This window comes from Ovis canadensis, chromosome 20, assembly GCF_042477335.2.
Source record: "Ovis canadensis isolate MfBH-ARS-UI-01 breed Bighorn chromosome 20, ARS-UI_OviCan_v2, whole genome shotgun sequence".
In the NCBI taxonomy this organism is placed as follows: domain Eukaryota; kingdom Metazoa; phylum Chordata; class Mammalia; order Artiodactyla; family Bovidae; genus Ovis; species Ovis canadensis.
The window spans coordinates 25,120,044-25,135,874 of NC_091264.1; the positions used below are offsets into that span (position 1 = coordinate 25,120,044).

Consider the following 15,831-nt stretch of genomic DNA (forward strand, 5'->3'; position numbering starts at 1 on the left):
GTCGATGAGGCAGCATTTGATAGCACATACAAAAAAATTGCTTTAGCAAAGCAATTACTTGCTTGCTTTTTCCTTTCTGTTCATTTCCTTCTGAAATGCCAAGTGTCCCTTCCATTTCATCTAGAATGAAAACACAACCTAGAAGCTGTTACACCTTATAAAGATCTCACACCAGAGCAAATTAAAGCAGAGACAAAAGAAGTCAATGCCCCAGTTTTAAAATAATAATTATATAGTTGCTTTACCTTGTTCCCCCTACTAACACATAAATCTTTTCCCAGCATCTACTCTAAGAGTTCAGCCAGATACTGACCAGGATAGCAGTTGGTTTACCTGTGATGCTCTGATCAGATGATGACCCCTAGGAAGCCTACAGATCAGAATGGAAGGAAGATCTGAACCAACAGAGAAGCTCTGTGATCTTTATATAGCTAAGGGACAAGAAGTGTGGCAAGTGGCCAAGAAACTCTTATTCTTGCTCATAAAGGAAAATAGAGAAAATATGAAAAGTTTAAAACCAGAAATAAATCACCCAAAGACAACTACCAGTGGTGCTGTTTTTGGTGTTTGCTATACAGCTTGAATATATACATATACAAATACACACATATACATTAATTATGAATATACAGTATATACAATTTCTCATATCTGTGGAACTCTTGAGTTGTCAGGTTTTGTAATTTTTTTTAAACCTGGATCTCAAATATTGCCTTGAAATTTTCCCTTAAGATTTGAGACTACCATCTGAAGGACAGATTGCTGGGTTTCCTCCAGCACATCTGAGCAGTTTCTGAGGGGGTGCTGTGAGCTTTTCACCACCTACACCACAGCAGCTCTCATCCTCTGTCCTGTACTTCCCTCATTTCCAGGGGAAACAGGGAGGTCTTGTCTTTTTCCAATTTTAAATCCCTGCTATGTAGCAGAAAATGTTCCCTGTCACTTGACTTGACACGTGTATAAGTAATGTTGTTGTTTAGTCGCTAAGTTGTGTCTGACTCTTTTGCGACCCCATGGACTGTAGCCCGCCAGGCTCCTCTGTCCATGGGATTTCCCATGCAAGAATACTGGAGTGGGCTGCCATTCCCTTCTCCAGGAGATCTTCCCCACCCAGGGACTGAACCCATGCGTCCTGCACTGGCAGGTAGATTCTTTACCACTGAGCTAACAAGGAAGCATAGTAATGTATTGCAGACTTCAATAACCTTCAAGTATAAATCAGGTCACAACAAAGTTTGATGCCTAAATTGCAATAATTCAAAATCTCCACCAACATTTATGGCTGGAGCTCAGTTTATCCCCCCCCCCCCCTTCACTTCATGGTGCATCCTAATTATTTATAGCATTCCCCAAAGAAACATCTTAACTGTGGCTCACAAACCAGTCTGTGAGCCACAGTCAACCTACAGCATCCTCTATCCACTTACTTCTCTCCTTTCCTAATAGCCCCGATTCATGGGGTCGCAAAGAGTTGGACACGACTGAGCGACTCAACTGAACTGAATGTTAACGTTAAAGCCTTTGAGGTTGCTTAAAGGGACATCACTATGATCCCTGCTGCTGATGTCTCTTAAAAAAGGGCTGATTTGGGAAAATGTGGATAGACCTTAAGGGCATTATGATAGAGACAAATGCTGCATGCAATCACTTATATGTGCAATCTAAAAAGAAAAAAGAAAAAGAAAACAGTTGGACTCATACCAACAAAGATTTACCTGTGATGCTCTGATCAGATGATAACCCCTAGGAAGCCTACAGATCAGAATGGAAGGAAGATCTGAACCAACAGAGAAGCTCTGTGATCTTTATATAGCTAAGGGACAAGAAGTTGGTTGCCAGCGACTGGGGGGTGAGGGCATTAAGAAAGTTGAAGAAACAGTGCAAACTTTCAGCTATAGGATGAATAAGATCTAAGGATCTGACATAAAACATGGTGACTATTGTTGATAACATCGTATTATATACTTAAAATTTGCTAAGAGACAATATTCTCACCAGGAAAAAAAAAAAGGATCAGTACATGAGGTATGGCTGTGTTAATTCACTAGATGGAAGACATCCTTTCATAATGTATACGTCTATCAAATCATGGTGCACACGTCAAATATCTTACAGTTTTATACCTGAATAAAGCTGGCGAGAGAGACAGAGAGAGACAGAGTGCACTGAGGCCTGTGTCACAGGTGCCATCTGCTGGCCACTCCGAAGCCTCAGCTTCCCAAGACGCAGGAGCTGGTCTGGGTTCCGTGAGGAGAGGCTGCCCCTGACTCCAGTCCCCAAACTCCTCATGCACACTGTCCTGGGCTCTAGGGCTCCGCTCTTTGTGTACAGTGTTTTGGAAGGCCTTTTGTAAAAGCAGCCATTCACCTTTGGCCTTTATTAACTGATAGCTTTTTAACTATTCCAAGGAAGAAAGAATGTACCCCTCAAAAAGCAGACAACAGTTATGAGACAGAGCTTGGTGTCCGTTTCCAAAGCAATTCCCATACTCTTTCAGTCATGGAGAGTGTGGCTCTGGATTAGTTCGCATAGAATAGGTTATACTGTGGCAATATACAGACCACGGGATCTTAGTGCCCTAACATGTGAAAGTTATTTTTTTGCCCATGAGAAGTCCATTGTGGGTCAGTGTCTCTTCAGGGCAGCTTCTTTGCAAACAGTGCCTTGGAGATCCAGGCTAATTCCACCTGGAGACTCTATCATCTCAATGTATAGCCCCTACGACCACTACAGCAGGGGAAGAAAGAACACTGGGGACTCATGCCTGTTTTCATATGCTTTGGCCCCAAAGTCACATGGTCCTGCCTAACTACAAGGGCAGCTGGAAGATACAGGCAAGCACATGGTGCATTCTAAATATCTCGGTCACAGAACACTTCTTAAAGGGAAAATAATTCTCATGGATGCCCAAAGATTCAGCGATCCTTGTAAGAAATGCTGACTTTAAAAACCTGAGCTTTATTTATGAAAATGGCTTTACTATTGTGAAAATGTTAAATATAACTGCACAAGATAAATTTTAAAAAGAAAATTTTTCTTTTTTCGGCCATGCCACATGGCTTGTGGGATCTTAGTTCCCTGGACCAGGGATTGAACCTGCATCATCCATAGTGAAAGCGAGGCATCCTAATCAGCAGACTGCCAGGGAAATCCGCTAGATTTCTTAAAAGAAACAAGAAATGTTATCATTTAGACAACATTACAAAAAAATTCTCAAAAAGAAAAAAGAGCCATATTTATCCAGCAGTGCAACAAGTAATGCGTCTGACTGTGGACGGATCAGAAGGTTCCAGGTTTGACTCCTGGCTGGCTCACAGTGCACATTTTGGGCCTCCCTGGGGGCTCAGGCAGTAAAGAATCTGCCTGCAATGCAGGAGACCTGGGTTTGATGCCTGGGTTGGGAAGATCCCCTAGAGAAGGGAATGGCAACCCACTCCAGTGTTCTTGCATGAGAAATCCCATGGACAGAGAAGCCTGGCGGGGTACAGTCCATGGGGTCGCAAAAAGAGTTGGACACGACTGAGTGACTAACACAACCAACCTGATCTAAAAAAACAAAAGATTTCAAAAAAAACCTGGTACATACACATAAGCGCACACCTCCACCAGGAACGCTTCCTCCCTGAATCCAGCTCTGCCACTTGGTGACACGGATTCACTTAACATCTCATCTCCCTCAATTTCTTTACTGTAGCAGAATGAGAGTGAGAGAAGGCTGAATAAGAGTGTGCTTGCTGCTTTATTAAAATAGAAATGAAACCTCTACATGGAAGAACACAGAAACTCACCTGAGCATAGTCGGTTACGTATTTGTTTGAAAGAAAAAGATGTGAATAACTGAAAGTACAGAAATATCATTGTAGTTGACTTTGGATAGTGAAGCTATAGGAATTTCTTTTCCTCCATTTTTTTCTTCTTTATAAAAAAAAAATTGCTAGGATTCCCTGATAGTCCGTCCAGTGGTTAGGACTCTATGCTTCCACTCCTAGCGGCCCACGTTTGACCCCGGGTAGGGGAACTAAGATCCCACAAGCTGTGTGGCAGGGCCGCCCGCCAAAAATGGATAGAATGAGCCTGTATTACTATCACAAGAGGGAATAAAAACCTTATTTTTCAAATAGTATGAAAAAGATGTAACAGATAAAAATCCTTTTAAAAAAAGCATGTTTAAAAAATTAAATATAAGCTGGCGTTTAAAATTAAATGTATATATTCAGCTTTGTTATGAATCAGCATATGTTTTAAAAATATTATTTTTACAATTCTCCTATGAACATTTCCCTTCCTAGGTTACTTGCTTTTTGTTTTATTTTAAATGACCTGAGCCACGAGTTTGGAGTATAGAACACCTACCAAAAAAACCCCTACTTACACCAATGGACAGATCATCTAGACAGAAAATTAATAAGGAAATACAACCTTTAAATGACACATTAGACCAGATAGATTTAATTGATATTTACAGGACATTCCATCTGAAAGCAGCAGTATCCATTTTCTTCTCAAGTGCACACAGAACATTCTCCAGGAGAGACCACATTTTGGGTCACAAATCAAGCCTCGGTAATGTAAGAAAACTGAAATCATATCAAGCATCTTCTCATCACAACACTATGAAATTAGAAATCAATCACAGGGGAAAAAAAAAAACTGTAAAGAACATGAACACATGGAGGCTACACAATATACTACCAAATAACCAATTAATCACTGAAGAAAGCAAAGAGGAAGTAAAAATACCTAGAAACGAATGACAATGGAAACACAATGATTCAAAACCTAAAGGATGCAACAAAATCTGACATCTAAAGCACCTAGAGAAAGAAGAACAAACAAAACCCAAAGCTGATAGAAAGGAGGAAGTCATAAAGATTAGAGCAGAAATAAATGAAATAGAGATGAAGAAAACAATAGAAAACATCAATGAAACTACAAGTTAGTTCTTAAAGAGTTAAACAAAACCTTTAGCCAGACTTATCAAGAAAAAAGAAAGGGAAACGGCTCAAATCAATAAAATTAGAAATGAAAAAGAGAAGTTACAACTGACACCACAGAAACACAAAGGATCACAAGAGACTACTACAAGCAACTGTATGCCAATAAAATGGACAATCTAGAAGAAAGGGACAAATTCTTAGAAAAGAACAAACTTCAAAGGCTGAACTAGGAAGAAACAGAAAATGTGAGCAAACCAATCACAAGTAATGAAATTGAAACTGATTAAAAATCTTCAAGCAGAACTTCCCCGGTGGTGCAATGGATAAAAATCCAACTGGTAATGCAGGGGACATGGGTTTGATCCCTGTTCCGGTAAGATTCCACATGCCGTGGAACAACGAAGCCCATACACTGCAATGACTGCTCCCACGTGCCACAACTAGTGAGCCCAGGTGCTGCAACTACTGAAGGCTGTGGGCCTGGAGCCCGTGCTCTGCAACAAGAGAAGTCACCACAATGAAAAACCCCACATGCTGCAACCAAAAGCAGTCCCTGCTCACTGCAGTTCTGCTCACTGCAACTAGAGAAAGCCCATGCAAAAGAAATGAAGACCCAGTGCACCCAAGAAAAAAATCTTTCAACAAACAAAAGTTCAGGACCATATGGCTTCATAATTCTATCAAGCATTTAGAGAAGAGTTAACATTTATCCTTCCAAAAAATTGCAGCAGGAGGAACACTGCCAAGCTCATTCTATGAGGCCATCATCACTCTGATTTAAAAACCAAACAAAGCTATCTCACACAAAAAAAGGAAAATTACAGGGCAATATTACTGATGATCATGGAAAAAGCAAGAGAATTTCAGAAAAACATCTACTTCTGCTTCATTGACTACGCTAAAGCCTTTGATTGTGTGGATCACAACAAACTGTGGAAAAGTCTTCAAGAAATGGGAATACCAGATGACCTTACCTGCTTCCTGAGAAACCTGTATGCAGGTCAAGAAGCAACAGTTAGAACCAGACATGGAACAACAGACTGGTTCCAAATAGGAAAAGGAGTACATCAAGGCCATATATTGTCACTGTGCTTATTTAACTTATATGCAGAATACATCATGAGAAACACTGGGCTGGATGAAGCACAAGCTGGAATCAAGATTTCCAGGAGAAATATCAATAACCTCAGATATGCAGATGACACCACCCTTATGGCAGAAAGTGAAGAGGAGCTAAAGCACCTCTTGATGAAGGTGGAAAAGGAGAGTGAAAAAGCTGGCTTAAAACTCAACATTCAAAAACTAAGATCATGGCATCCGGTCCCACACTTCATGGCAAATAGATGGGGAAACAATGGAAACAGTGACAGATTCTATTTTCTTGGGCTCCAAAATCACTGCAGATGGTGACTGCAGCCATGAATTTAAAAGACACTTGCTCCTTCGAAGAAAAGTGATGACAAAACTAGACAGCGTATTAAAAAGCAGAGACATCAGTTTGCCAACAAGGGTCTGTATAGTCAAAGCTATGGCTTTTCCAGTAGGCATGTATGGATGTGAGAGTTGGACCGTATAGAAGGCTGAGCACCAAAGAACTGATGCTTTTGAACTGTGGTGTTGCAGAAGACTCTTGAGAGTCCCTAGGACTGCAAGGAGATCAAACCAGTCAGTCCTAAAGGAAATCAATCGGGAACAGTCATTGGAAGGACTGATGCTGAAGCTGAAGTTCCAATACTTTGCCCACCTGATTAGAAGGAAGAGTTGAATCATTAGAAAAGACCTTGATGCTGGGAAAGACTGAAGGCAGGAGGAGAAGGGAATGACAGAGGACGAGATGGTTGGATGGCATCACTGATTCAATGGACATGAGTTTGAGCAAGCTCTGGGAGATGGCAAAGGACAGGGAAGCCTGGTGTGCTGCAGTCCATGGGGTCGCAAAGATTGGACATGACTGAGCGACTGAACAACAACAACAAATCACTCATGAACACAGATGCAAAAATCCTCAACAAAATACTAGCAAACAGAACCCCACAAAACATTAAAATGACCATACACCATGATCAAGTGGGATTTATCCCAGGGATGCAAGGATTCATCAATATAAGCAAATCAATCAATGTGATACACCATACACAGACTGAAGAATAAAAACCATATGATCAACTCAACAGATGCAGAAAAAGCTTTTGACAAAATTCAATACCCATTTATGATTAAAAAAAAAAAAAAAGCTCTCCAGAAAGTGGATATAGAGGGAACCTACTTCAATATAATAAAAACCATACATGACAACCCACAGGAAATATTGTTCTCTCTGGTGAAAAACTGGAAGCATTTCCTCTATGATTAGGAACAAGAAAAGGATGTCCACTCTCATCACTATCACTAAGTAATAACTCAACATAGTTTTGGAAGTCCTAGTCATGGCAATCAGAGAAGAAAAAGAAATAAAAGGAATCCAGATTAGAAAAGAGGTAAACCTGTCACTGTTTTATAGATGACATAATACTATACATACAAAATCCTAAAGAGGCCTCCAGAGAATAACCAGAGCATATCAGTGCATTTGGTAAAGTTGTAGGGTACAAAATCAATACATAGAAATCTGTTGTATTTCTATACATTAACAAGGCAATATCGGAAAAAGAAATTAAGAAAACAATTTGTACTTATCACTGCAACAAAAGAATAAAATACTTAGGAATAAATCTACCTAAGGAGACAAAAAGACTTGTATTCAGAAGACTATAGGATACTGATGAAATAAATCAAAGACAACACAAACAGATTGAGAGACATACCCTATTCTTGGATTGGAAGAATCAATATTGTGAAAATGACTAGACAACTGAAGCAATCTACAGATTCAATTCAATCCCTATTAATTTGTATGGAAACATAAAATACTATAACCAGTCAAAGCAATTTTGAGACAGAAAAATGGAGGTGGAGGAATCAGACTCCCTGACTTCAGACTGTACTACAAAGCTACAGTAATCAAGACAGTGTGGTACTGGCATAAAGACAGAAATACAGATACATGTAACAGGATAGAAAGCCCAGAGGTAAACCCAGGTACCTATGGTCACCTAGTCTATGACAAAGGAAGCAAGAATATACAATGGAGAAAAGACAGCCTCTTTTTAAAAAACTTGTTATTTTATAATTTCAGGTGAACAGCAATGGGATTCAGCCATACTTATATGTGTATTCATTCTCCCCCAAGAGACAGCCTCTTTAATAAGTGGTGCTGGGAAAACTGGACAGCTACATGTAAAAGAATGAAATTAGAACACTCCCTAATACCATATACAAAAATAAACTCAAAATGAATTAAAGACCTATAAGGCTGTACACTATAGTGTAAGGCTGGACACTATAAAACTCTTACAGAAAAAGCATAGGCAGAACACTTTTTGACACAAATTGCAGCAAGATCTTTTTTTGACTCACATACTAGAGTAATGAAAATAAAAACAAAAATAAATGAGACAATTAAACTTAAAAGCTTGTGCACAACAAAGGAAACCATAAACAAAACAAAAAGACAACCCTCAGCATGGGAGAAAATATTTGTAAATGAAGCAACTGACAAGAGATTAATCTCCAAAATAAACAAACAACTAATGCAGCTCAGTATTGAAAAAAAAAATAGCCCAATGAAAAAATGGGAGGAAAACCTAAATGGACACTTCTCCAAAGACATACAGATGGTCAAAAGGCACATGAAAAGATGCTGAACACAACTAATTATTAGAGAAATGCAAGTCAAAACTACAATGAAGTATCACCTCATCTGGTCAGAATGGACATCATCAAAAAAATTTACAAACAGTAAATGCTGGAGAGAACGTGGAGAAAGGGAAACCTCCTACACTGCTGATGGGAATGTAAACTGGTACAACCACTATGGAAAACCGTATGGAGGTTCCTCAAAAAACTAAAACTAGAATTACCGTTCTATTGGGTAGCATACGTCCCAGAAACCCCATTTCTTGGCAAATACCCAGAGAAAACTATAATTCAAAAAGACACTGGCATTCCAATGTTCACTGCAGCACTATTTACAATAGCCAGGACATGGAAGTAACCTAAATGTCCATCAACAAAGGAACAGATAAAGAAAATGTGATACATGTAAGATATACTCATCTGAATGCAAAGTTTCAAAGAATATTCTGCAAGGAGAGATAAGAAAGCCTTCTTCAGTGATCAATGCAAAGAAATAGAGGAAAACAATAGAATGAGAAAGATTAGAGATCTCTTCAAGAAAATGAGAGATACAAAGGGCATTTCATGCAAAGATAGGCACAAAAAAGGACAGAAATGGTATGGACCTAAAAGAAGCAGAAGATATGAAGAGGCAGCAAGAATACACACAAGAACTATACAAAAGAGATCTTAATGAACCAGATAACCACGATGGTGTGATCATCACTCACCTAGAGTCAGACATCCTGGAATGTGAAGTCAAGTGGGCCTTAGGAAGCATCACTACAAACAAAGCTAGTGGAGGTAATGGAATTCCAGCTGAGCTATTTTAAATCCTAAAAGATGAGGCTGTGAAAGTGCTGCACTCAATATGCCAGCAAATTTGGAAAACTCAGTCAGCAGTGGCCACAGGACTGGAAAAGGTGAGTTTTCATTCCAATCCCAAAGAAAGGCAATGCCAAAGAATGTTCAAACTACCCCACAATTGCGCTCACTTCATACACTAGCAAAGTATGCTCAAAATTCTCCAAGCTAGGCTTCAACAGTACATGAACCGAGAACTTCCAGATGTTCAAGCTGGATTTAGAAAAGGCAGAGGAACCAGAGATCAAATTGCCAACATCTGCTGGATCATAGAAAAAGCAAGATGATTCTAGAAAAACATCTACTTCTGCTGACTACACTGAAGCTTTGGACTGTGTGGATCACAACAAACTGTGGAAAACTCTTTAAGAGATGGGAATACCAGACAACCTTATCTGCCTCCTGAGAAACCTGTATGCAGGTCAAGAAGCAACAGTTAGAATCAGACATGGAACACAACAGACTGGTTCAAAATTGGGAAAGGAATACATCAAGGCTGTATACTGTCATCCTGCTTATTTAACTTTATATGCAGAGTACACCATGAGAAATGCCAGGCTGGATGAAGCACAAGCTGGAATCAAGATTTCCAGGAGAAATATCAATAATCTCAGATATGCAGATGACACCACCCTTATGGCAGAAAGTGAAGAGGAGCTAAAGTGCCTCTTGATGAAGGTGGAAAAGGAGAGTGAAAAAGCTGGCTTAAAACTCAACATTCAAAAACTAAGATCATGGCATCCGGTCCACACTTCATGGCAAATAGATGGGGAAACAATGGAAACAGTGACAGATTCTATTTTCTTGGGCTCCAAAATCACTGCAGATGGTGACTGCAGCCATGAAATTAAAAGACGCTTACTCCTTGGAGGAAAAGTGATGACAAAACTAGACAGCGTATTAAAAAGCAGAGACATCAGTTTGCCAACAAAGGTCTGTATAGTCAAAGCTATGGCTTTTCCAGTAGGCATGTATGGATGTGAGAGTTGGACTGTATAGAAGGCTGAGCACCGAAGAACTGATGCTTTTGAACCATGGTGTTGGAGAAGACTCTTGAGAGTCCCTAGGACTGCAAGGAGATCAAACCAGTCAGTCCTAAAGGAAATCAATCGGGAATAGTCATTGGAAGGACTGATGCTGAAGCTGAAGTTCCAATACTTTGCCCACCTGATTCGAAGAGTTGAGTCATTAGAAAAGACCTTGATGCTGGGAAAGACTGAAGGCAGGAGGCGAAGGGAATGACAGAGGACGAGATGGTTGGATGGCATCACTGATTCAATGGACATGAGTTTGAGCAAGCTCTGGGAGATGGTGAAGGACAGGGAAGCCTGGTGTGCTGTCGTCCATGGGATCGCAAAGATTGGACATGACTGAGTGACTGAACAACAATATATACAATGGAATATTACCCAGCCACAACAAGGAACAAAATAGTGCCATGTGCAAAGACATGGATGGATCTAGAGATTGTCATACAGAGTAAAGTAAATCAGAAAGAGAAAAATGTCATATAATATTGTTTATATTGGAATCTAGAAAAATGGTACAGATGAACTTACTTGCAAAGCATAAATAGAGACACACATGTAGAGAACAAACAAAGGGGTACCAAGAGGGGAAGGGGGTGGCATGAATTTGGATATTGGGATTGACTTATATACACTACCATGGATACAACAGACCAGTAATAAGAACCTACTGTATGGCACAGGGAATTCTACTCAGTGCTCTGTGGTGACCTAAATGGGAAGGAAATCTTAAAAAGAGGGAATATATTAATATGTGTAACTGATTCACTTTGCTGTATAGCAGAAACTAACAGAACACTGTAAAGCAACTATACTCCAGTAAAAATTAACTTAGCAAAACAAAAGCGAAAAGACACCTACCAGAAAAACTTCCATGGGAAATTCAATGGGATACTGATTGAAGCAAATTCTGATACATTTGTTGATTCTCAGAGCAACAATAGTGGTTAGAAATAGTAAGATGCTGGTGGAATTAGCTTTAGGGAGACCTAAACAGTAGTTAATTATGTTCTGAAAGAAAACAAAATTACAGAGGCTTAGGAAAGGATGTAATAATTGCCTAAATCTAGAAAACGACACTTGCTAAATTAGTTCAAACAGAAGTCCCTGGGCAAGGTTGCTGTGCATAGAGATCTTTATGAGCATGACTAGAACAGGGAGGGCAAGTAGGTGGATATACAATTTTTTAAGTTGGAAAAGATACGTTAAAAGACAATAATGTCCAACAAGAAGAGAATATACTTTCTGTGTTTCAGCGTAATGGAAAGGACCCAGGAGTTCTGTTTATTAGCCTACTCTTTATCAATTTGCCCAGACCATGTGTGTTTCCCTTGACTTCTGGGCCATTGTTGCATTCAGGGACAACTCTGCATTTTATATTCTTAAGATGCTTTAGGATACATGTCTGTTATGAGTTACATGATGGGAAGAATTATGATAGATACAGTTATCTAAAAGACCAAATTTTAATATAAATCGTGTTAGTTTAAAAGGCTGAGGGTGAAATGATTAATGCAACTGAGAACATGGTCCAACTGGCACCTGCAATTAATCAAGACTGTATATCTAAAAGAGGTGAAATTACCTCTAGGACCCTCTTGACCCAGCCACCTATGCAAGAGTCTCTCTACTTCGTTTTGGAGGCAAGGGGAGGAGCATCTGTTACTCTGGGTAATGGTAGAAATTACTCACGTAGAAGAAGGCGATGGGACCAGAATTGTAACTGATCATAACTCCGAAGATGCAGGTTAACTGGGACAGCATAACGTGCAGGGCTGTGGCAGCCAGGTACCCACTGATTGCAGCCTCCGGAATGTAAGTGACAATGAAGCCAAAACCTAACATGCCCATAGACAGCTGTAGGGGGATTCAGACGGAAAAGAAAACCAGAGTGAGGAGGAATGTCATCAAACCAGCAATGGCACCCCATTAGGCCATCTCCAGAGGTTCCAACAAAAAAAAAGTTAGTTTAGGCCCCTTTAATAATTTTCTTTTAACTTAAAGAATTGGGCAGGGGGAGCTGTGCTGGGTCTTTGCTGCTGTGCACAGGCTTTCTCTAGCTGTGGCGAGTGGAGGTCACTCTCTAGCTGCGTGGGCTTCTCATTGCAGTGGCTTCTCTCGGTGTGGAGCACCGGCTCTGTGTGCACGGGCTTCAGCAGTTGTGGCACACAGGCCCAAAGTAGTCAGGCTCAGCAGTTGTTGGTGCACAGGTTTAGCTGCCCCATGGCATGCGGAATCTTCTCGGATCGGGGATCAAATTTGGGTCCCCTGCATCGGCAGGCAGATTATTTACCAAAGGGCCACCAGGGAAATCCCCTTTGATAACTCGTTTCTCTTTCCCTAATCAACTGAAATTGATGAGCTAAAAGCAGGTCCTTGGTATTGATTCAGAGGCTCCTTTACAAACATAAGACCACACTCCTTTCTTTCTTCATGAGTATGTAAGTCAACGTTCTTACCCTGGGATCCACTGATCTTGTGGATGTGGGGTAATCACTGACAAAGTGATCAGAAGAAGACTTGGCTTTTTTAAAGTCCTTTTCACTAAAATCTTGTTTAACAATACTTTTTATTTATTTATTTTTGCATGTGCTGGGTCTTAGTTGGCGCGTGGGCTTTTCTCTAGCTGCGGCGCGAGGGCTTCTCACTGAGATGGCTTCTCTTGCTGCCAGTTACAGGCTCCAGGGTGCCTGGGCCTCAGTAGCTGCAGCTCCCGGGCTCCAGAGCACAGACTCACCGGTTGTGGTGCACGGGCTCAGCTGCTCTGCAGCATGTGGGACAGGGATTGAACCTGTGTCTCCTGGAATGGCAGGCAGATTCTTCATCACTGAGCCACCAGGGAAGCCCAGTGGAGCCTCTGATAGCCCTCTCCATAGCATGTTAACACCCCTGTGAGAAACGCAGCTTTTCACAAAGGAAAGCTTTAAAACAACCTGGGCTCCAGATTAAACATTTGGGCCTTTGATGTTTAGGAAGAATAATTAAACTGAATTTATGTCTTTCAGTTCAGTTCAGTTCAGTCACTCAGTTGTGTCCAACTCTTTGCGACCCCATGAATCGCAGCATGCCAGGCCTCCCTCTCCATCACCAACTCCCGGAGTTCACCCAGACTCACGTCCATCGAGTCAGTGATGCCATCCAGCCATCTCATCCTCTGTCGTCCCCTTCTCCTCCTGCCCCCAATCCCTCCCAGCATCAGAGTCTTTTCCAATGAGTCAACTCTTCGCATGAGGTGGCCAAAGTATTGGAGTTTCAGCTTTAGCATCAGTCCTTCCAAAGAACACCCATGGCTGATCTCCTTCAGAATGGACTGGTTGGATCTCCTTGCAGTCCAAGGGACTCTCAAGAGTCTTCTCCAACACCTCATTCAAAAGCATCAATTCTTTGGCGCTCAGCCTTCTTCACAGTCCAACTCTCACATCCATACATGACCACTGGAAAAACCATAGCCTTGACTAGACGGACCTTTGTTGGCAAAGTAATGTCTCTGCTTTTCAATATGCTATTTAGGTTGGTCATAACTTTTTAATTAGGATTAAATATAAATATATGTAAAATACGGCATATGTATGTAAATGTATTTTTTAAATGCTATGTAACACACAAGCAAAGGATTTAAAAGGATAGATGCCAAGTTATTAACAGAAGTTGCCTTTGGGGAATGGTTGATTAAAGGTTACAGGCAATATTTTGTAATTTATATACTCTTTTATTATTAGAGATTTTGCAATATACTTGTTCATCTTTTATAATTTAAAAAAAGTGGAAAATTATGGCCAGAGGGCGAGCTCCAATCCTCTTAAGAGGGCAGGTTAAGAAAAATGACAGCCCAATGAAGAAGATGGGGAAAGAAAAGCAAAGTCTTGAAACCTTCTCTTGTCACTGCTTCATATTCCGCTACACCAGGAAGTCTCAGAAAACAAACTTGGAGGAGCAAATCTATTAGCTTTAAGAGCGTTTTGTTTCAAAGCTTTCAGTTAGTTGAGCACTTTGTCTCCCTTGATCTCTGGTCATCACTGCCCAGAGTGCTCCTTGACTCTAGTCAGGCCAATCTGTTTCCTGTCTTTTGTGTGATTGACTGATTTCTTCTGTGCTTACGCCCAAACCCCTCTTCCCTCTCTGCCAACCCAGGTTTATCATCTCTTTCGAGAGCTCAATAGGACTCCCCTGGTGGTCCAGTGCTGAGAATCTGCCTGCCAATGCAGGAGACATAAGTTTGATCCCTGCTCTAGGAGAACGCCACAGCTGGACCTGTGTGCCTCAGCTACTGAGCTGGTGGTCCCTGGAGCCTCTGCTCTGCAACAAGAGTAGCCACCACAATGAGAAGCCCGCCCACCGCAACTAGAGAGTATCTCCCCCCACCCCGCTCCACACAATTAGAGAAAGCCTGCGGGCTGCAGTCAATAAATAAATACAAACTGTAAAAAGAGCTCAATAAAACCTCTCTCCAGAAAGTGTTGTACTGAGTGCGTTTGGATAAGTAGAAAGAAGAATAAAACTCTCCGAACCTCAGTTCCCTTGTCCATGAAATGGATAATACCCAACATGAGTGTTTTGTAAGGATTACATGACAGAACACATGTAAAACACTTGGCTCAGACCTGAAAACCTCAAATATATGTATCACTCATTCTCTTTCTTGGGGGGGCTGCCTTGGGTCTTACTTGCAGTGCTCAGGATCTTCCTTGTGTCATGCAGGGTCTTTTGTTGAGGCACAAGGACTCTCTATTTGTGGCGTGCAGGCTCAGCTGCGGCTGAGGGCTTAGTTGCATGTGGGAATCTTAGCTCCTCGACCAGAGGTCCAAACCTGTGTCCCCTGCATTGCAAGATGGATTCTTAACCACTGCACTACCAGGGAAGTCTCTATATCACTCATTCTTCATGCTATGCCTTCCTTCAACCTCGTAAATGGCAGATATCTATAATGAACCACTGAACTCTTCCTTGCCCAACTGTGATGCGGCCTCAGAATCTGGTGTTAACATAATTTTCTAGTCATCACTGTCAATCAGTCAGAACTGGTCTGTGACATGAAACCTATTTCTGTCATCCTTATTGAAAACAGGTAGAGACATGTCCCAAATTACAGTCGTTCTAATAGTTTTAATTTTGACTTTACAGTGGTGTAAAAGCACTACACATTCAGTAAAAATGGTATTTTGAGTTTTGATTTTTTTTTTCTGGGCTAGCCCTCTGCAATATGCTGCTCTTTTGTGATGCTGGGCAGTGGCAGTGAGCCACAGCTCCCACCCAGCCACACAGACATGAGGGGAAACAACTGATACACT

The 15,831-nt window shown here is 41.0% G+C and overlaps 1 protein-coding gene across 33 annotated transcripts in view; it reads right to left on the minus strand.

Annotated features, from left to right (window-relative positions):
• The window catches only part of SLC26A8 (solute carrier family 26 member 8), an 83,184-nt gene that overhangs the window by 31,617 nt on the left and 35,736 nt on the right, over positions 1-15,831 (minus strand). For 20 of the 33 annotated variants that reach the window (XM_069564194.1, XM_069564186.1, XM_069564192.1 and 17 more), the window contains 2 exons: positions 12,236-12,400; positions 11,405-11,554 (listed from right to left, as the gene is read on the minus strand). In XM_069564194.1, coding sequence (XP_069420295.1) covers positions 11,405-11,554; positions 12,236-12,400 — 315 coding nt within the window. The remainder of the gene's footprint in view (positions 1-11,404; positions 11,555-12,235; positions 12,401-15,831) is intronic. The other 13 variants (XM_069564203.1, XM_069564193.1, XM_069564197.1 and 10 more) reach the window with 1 other exon arrangement.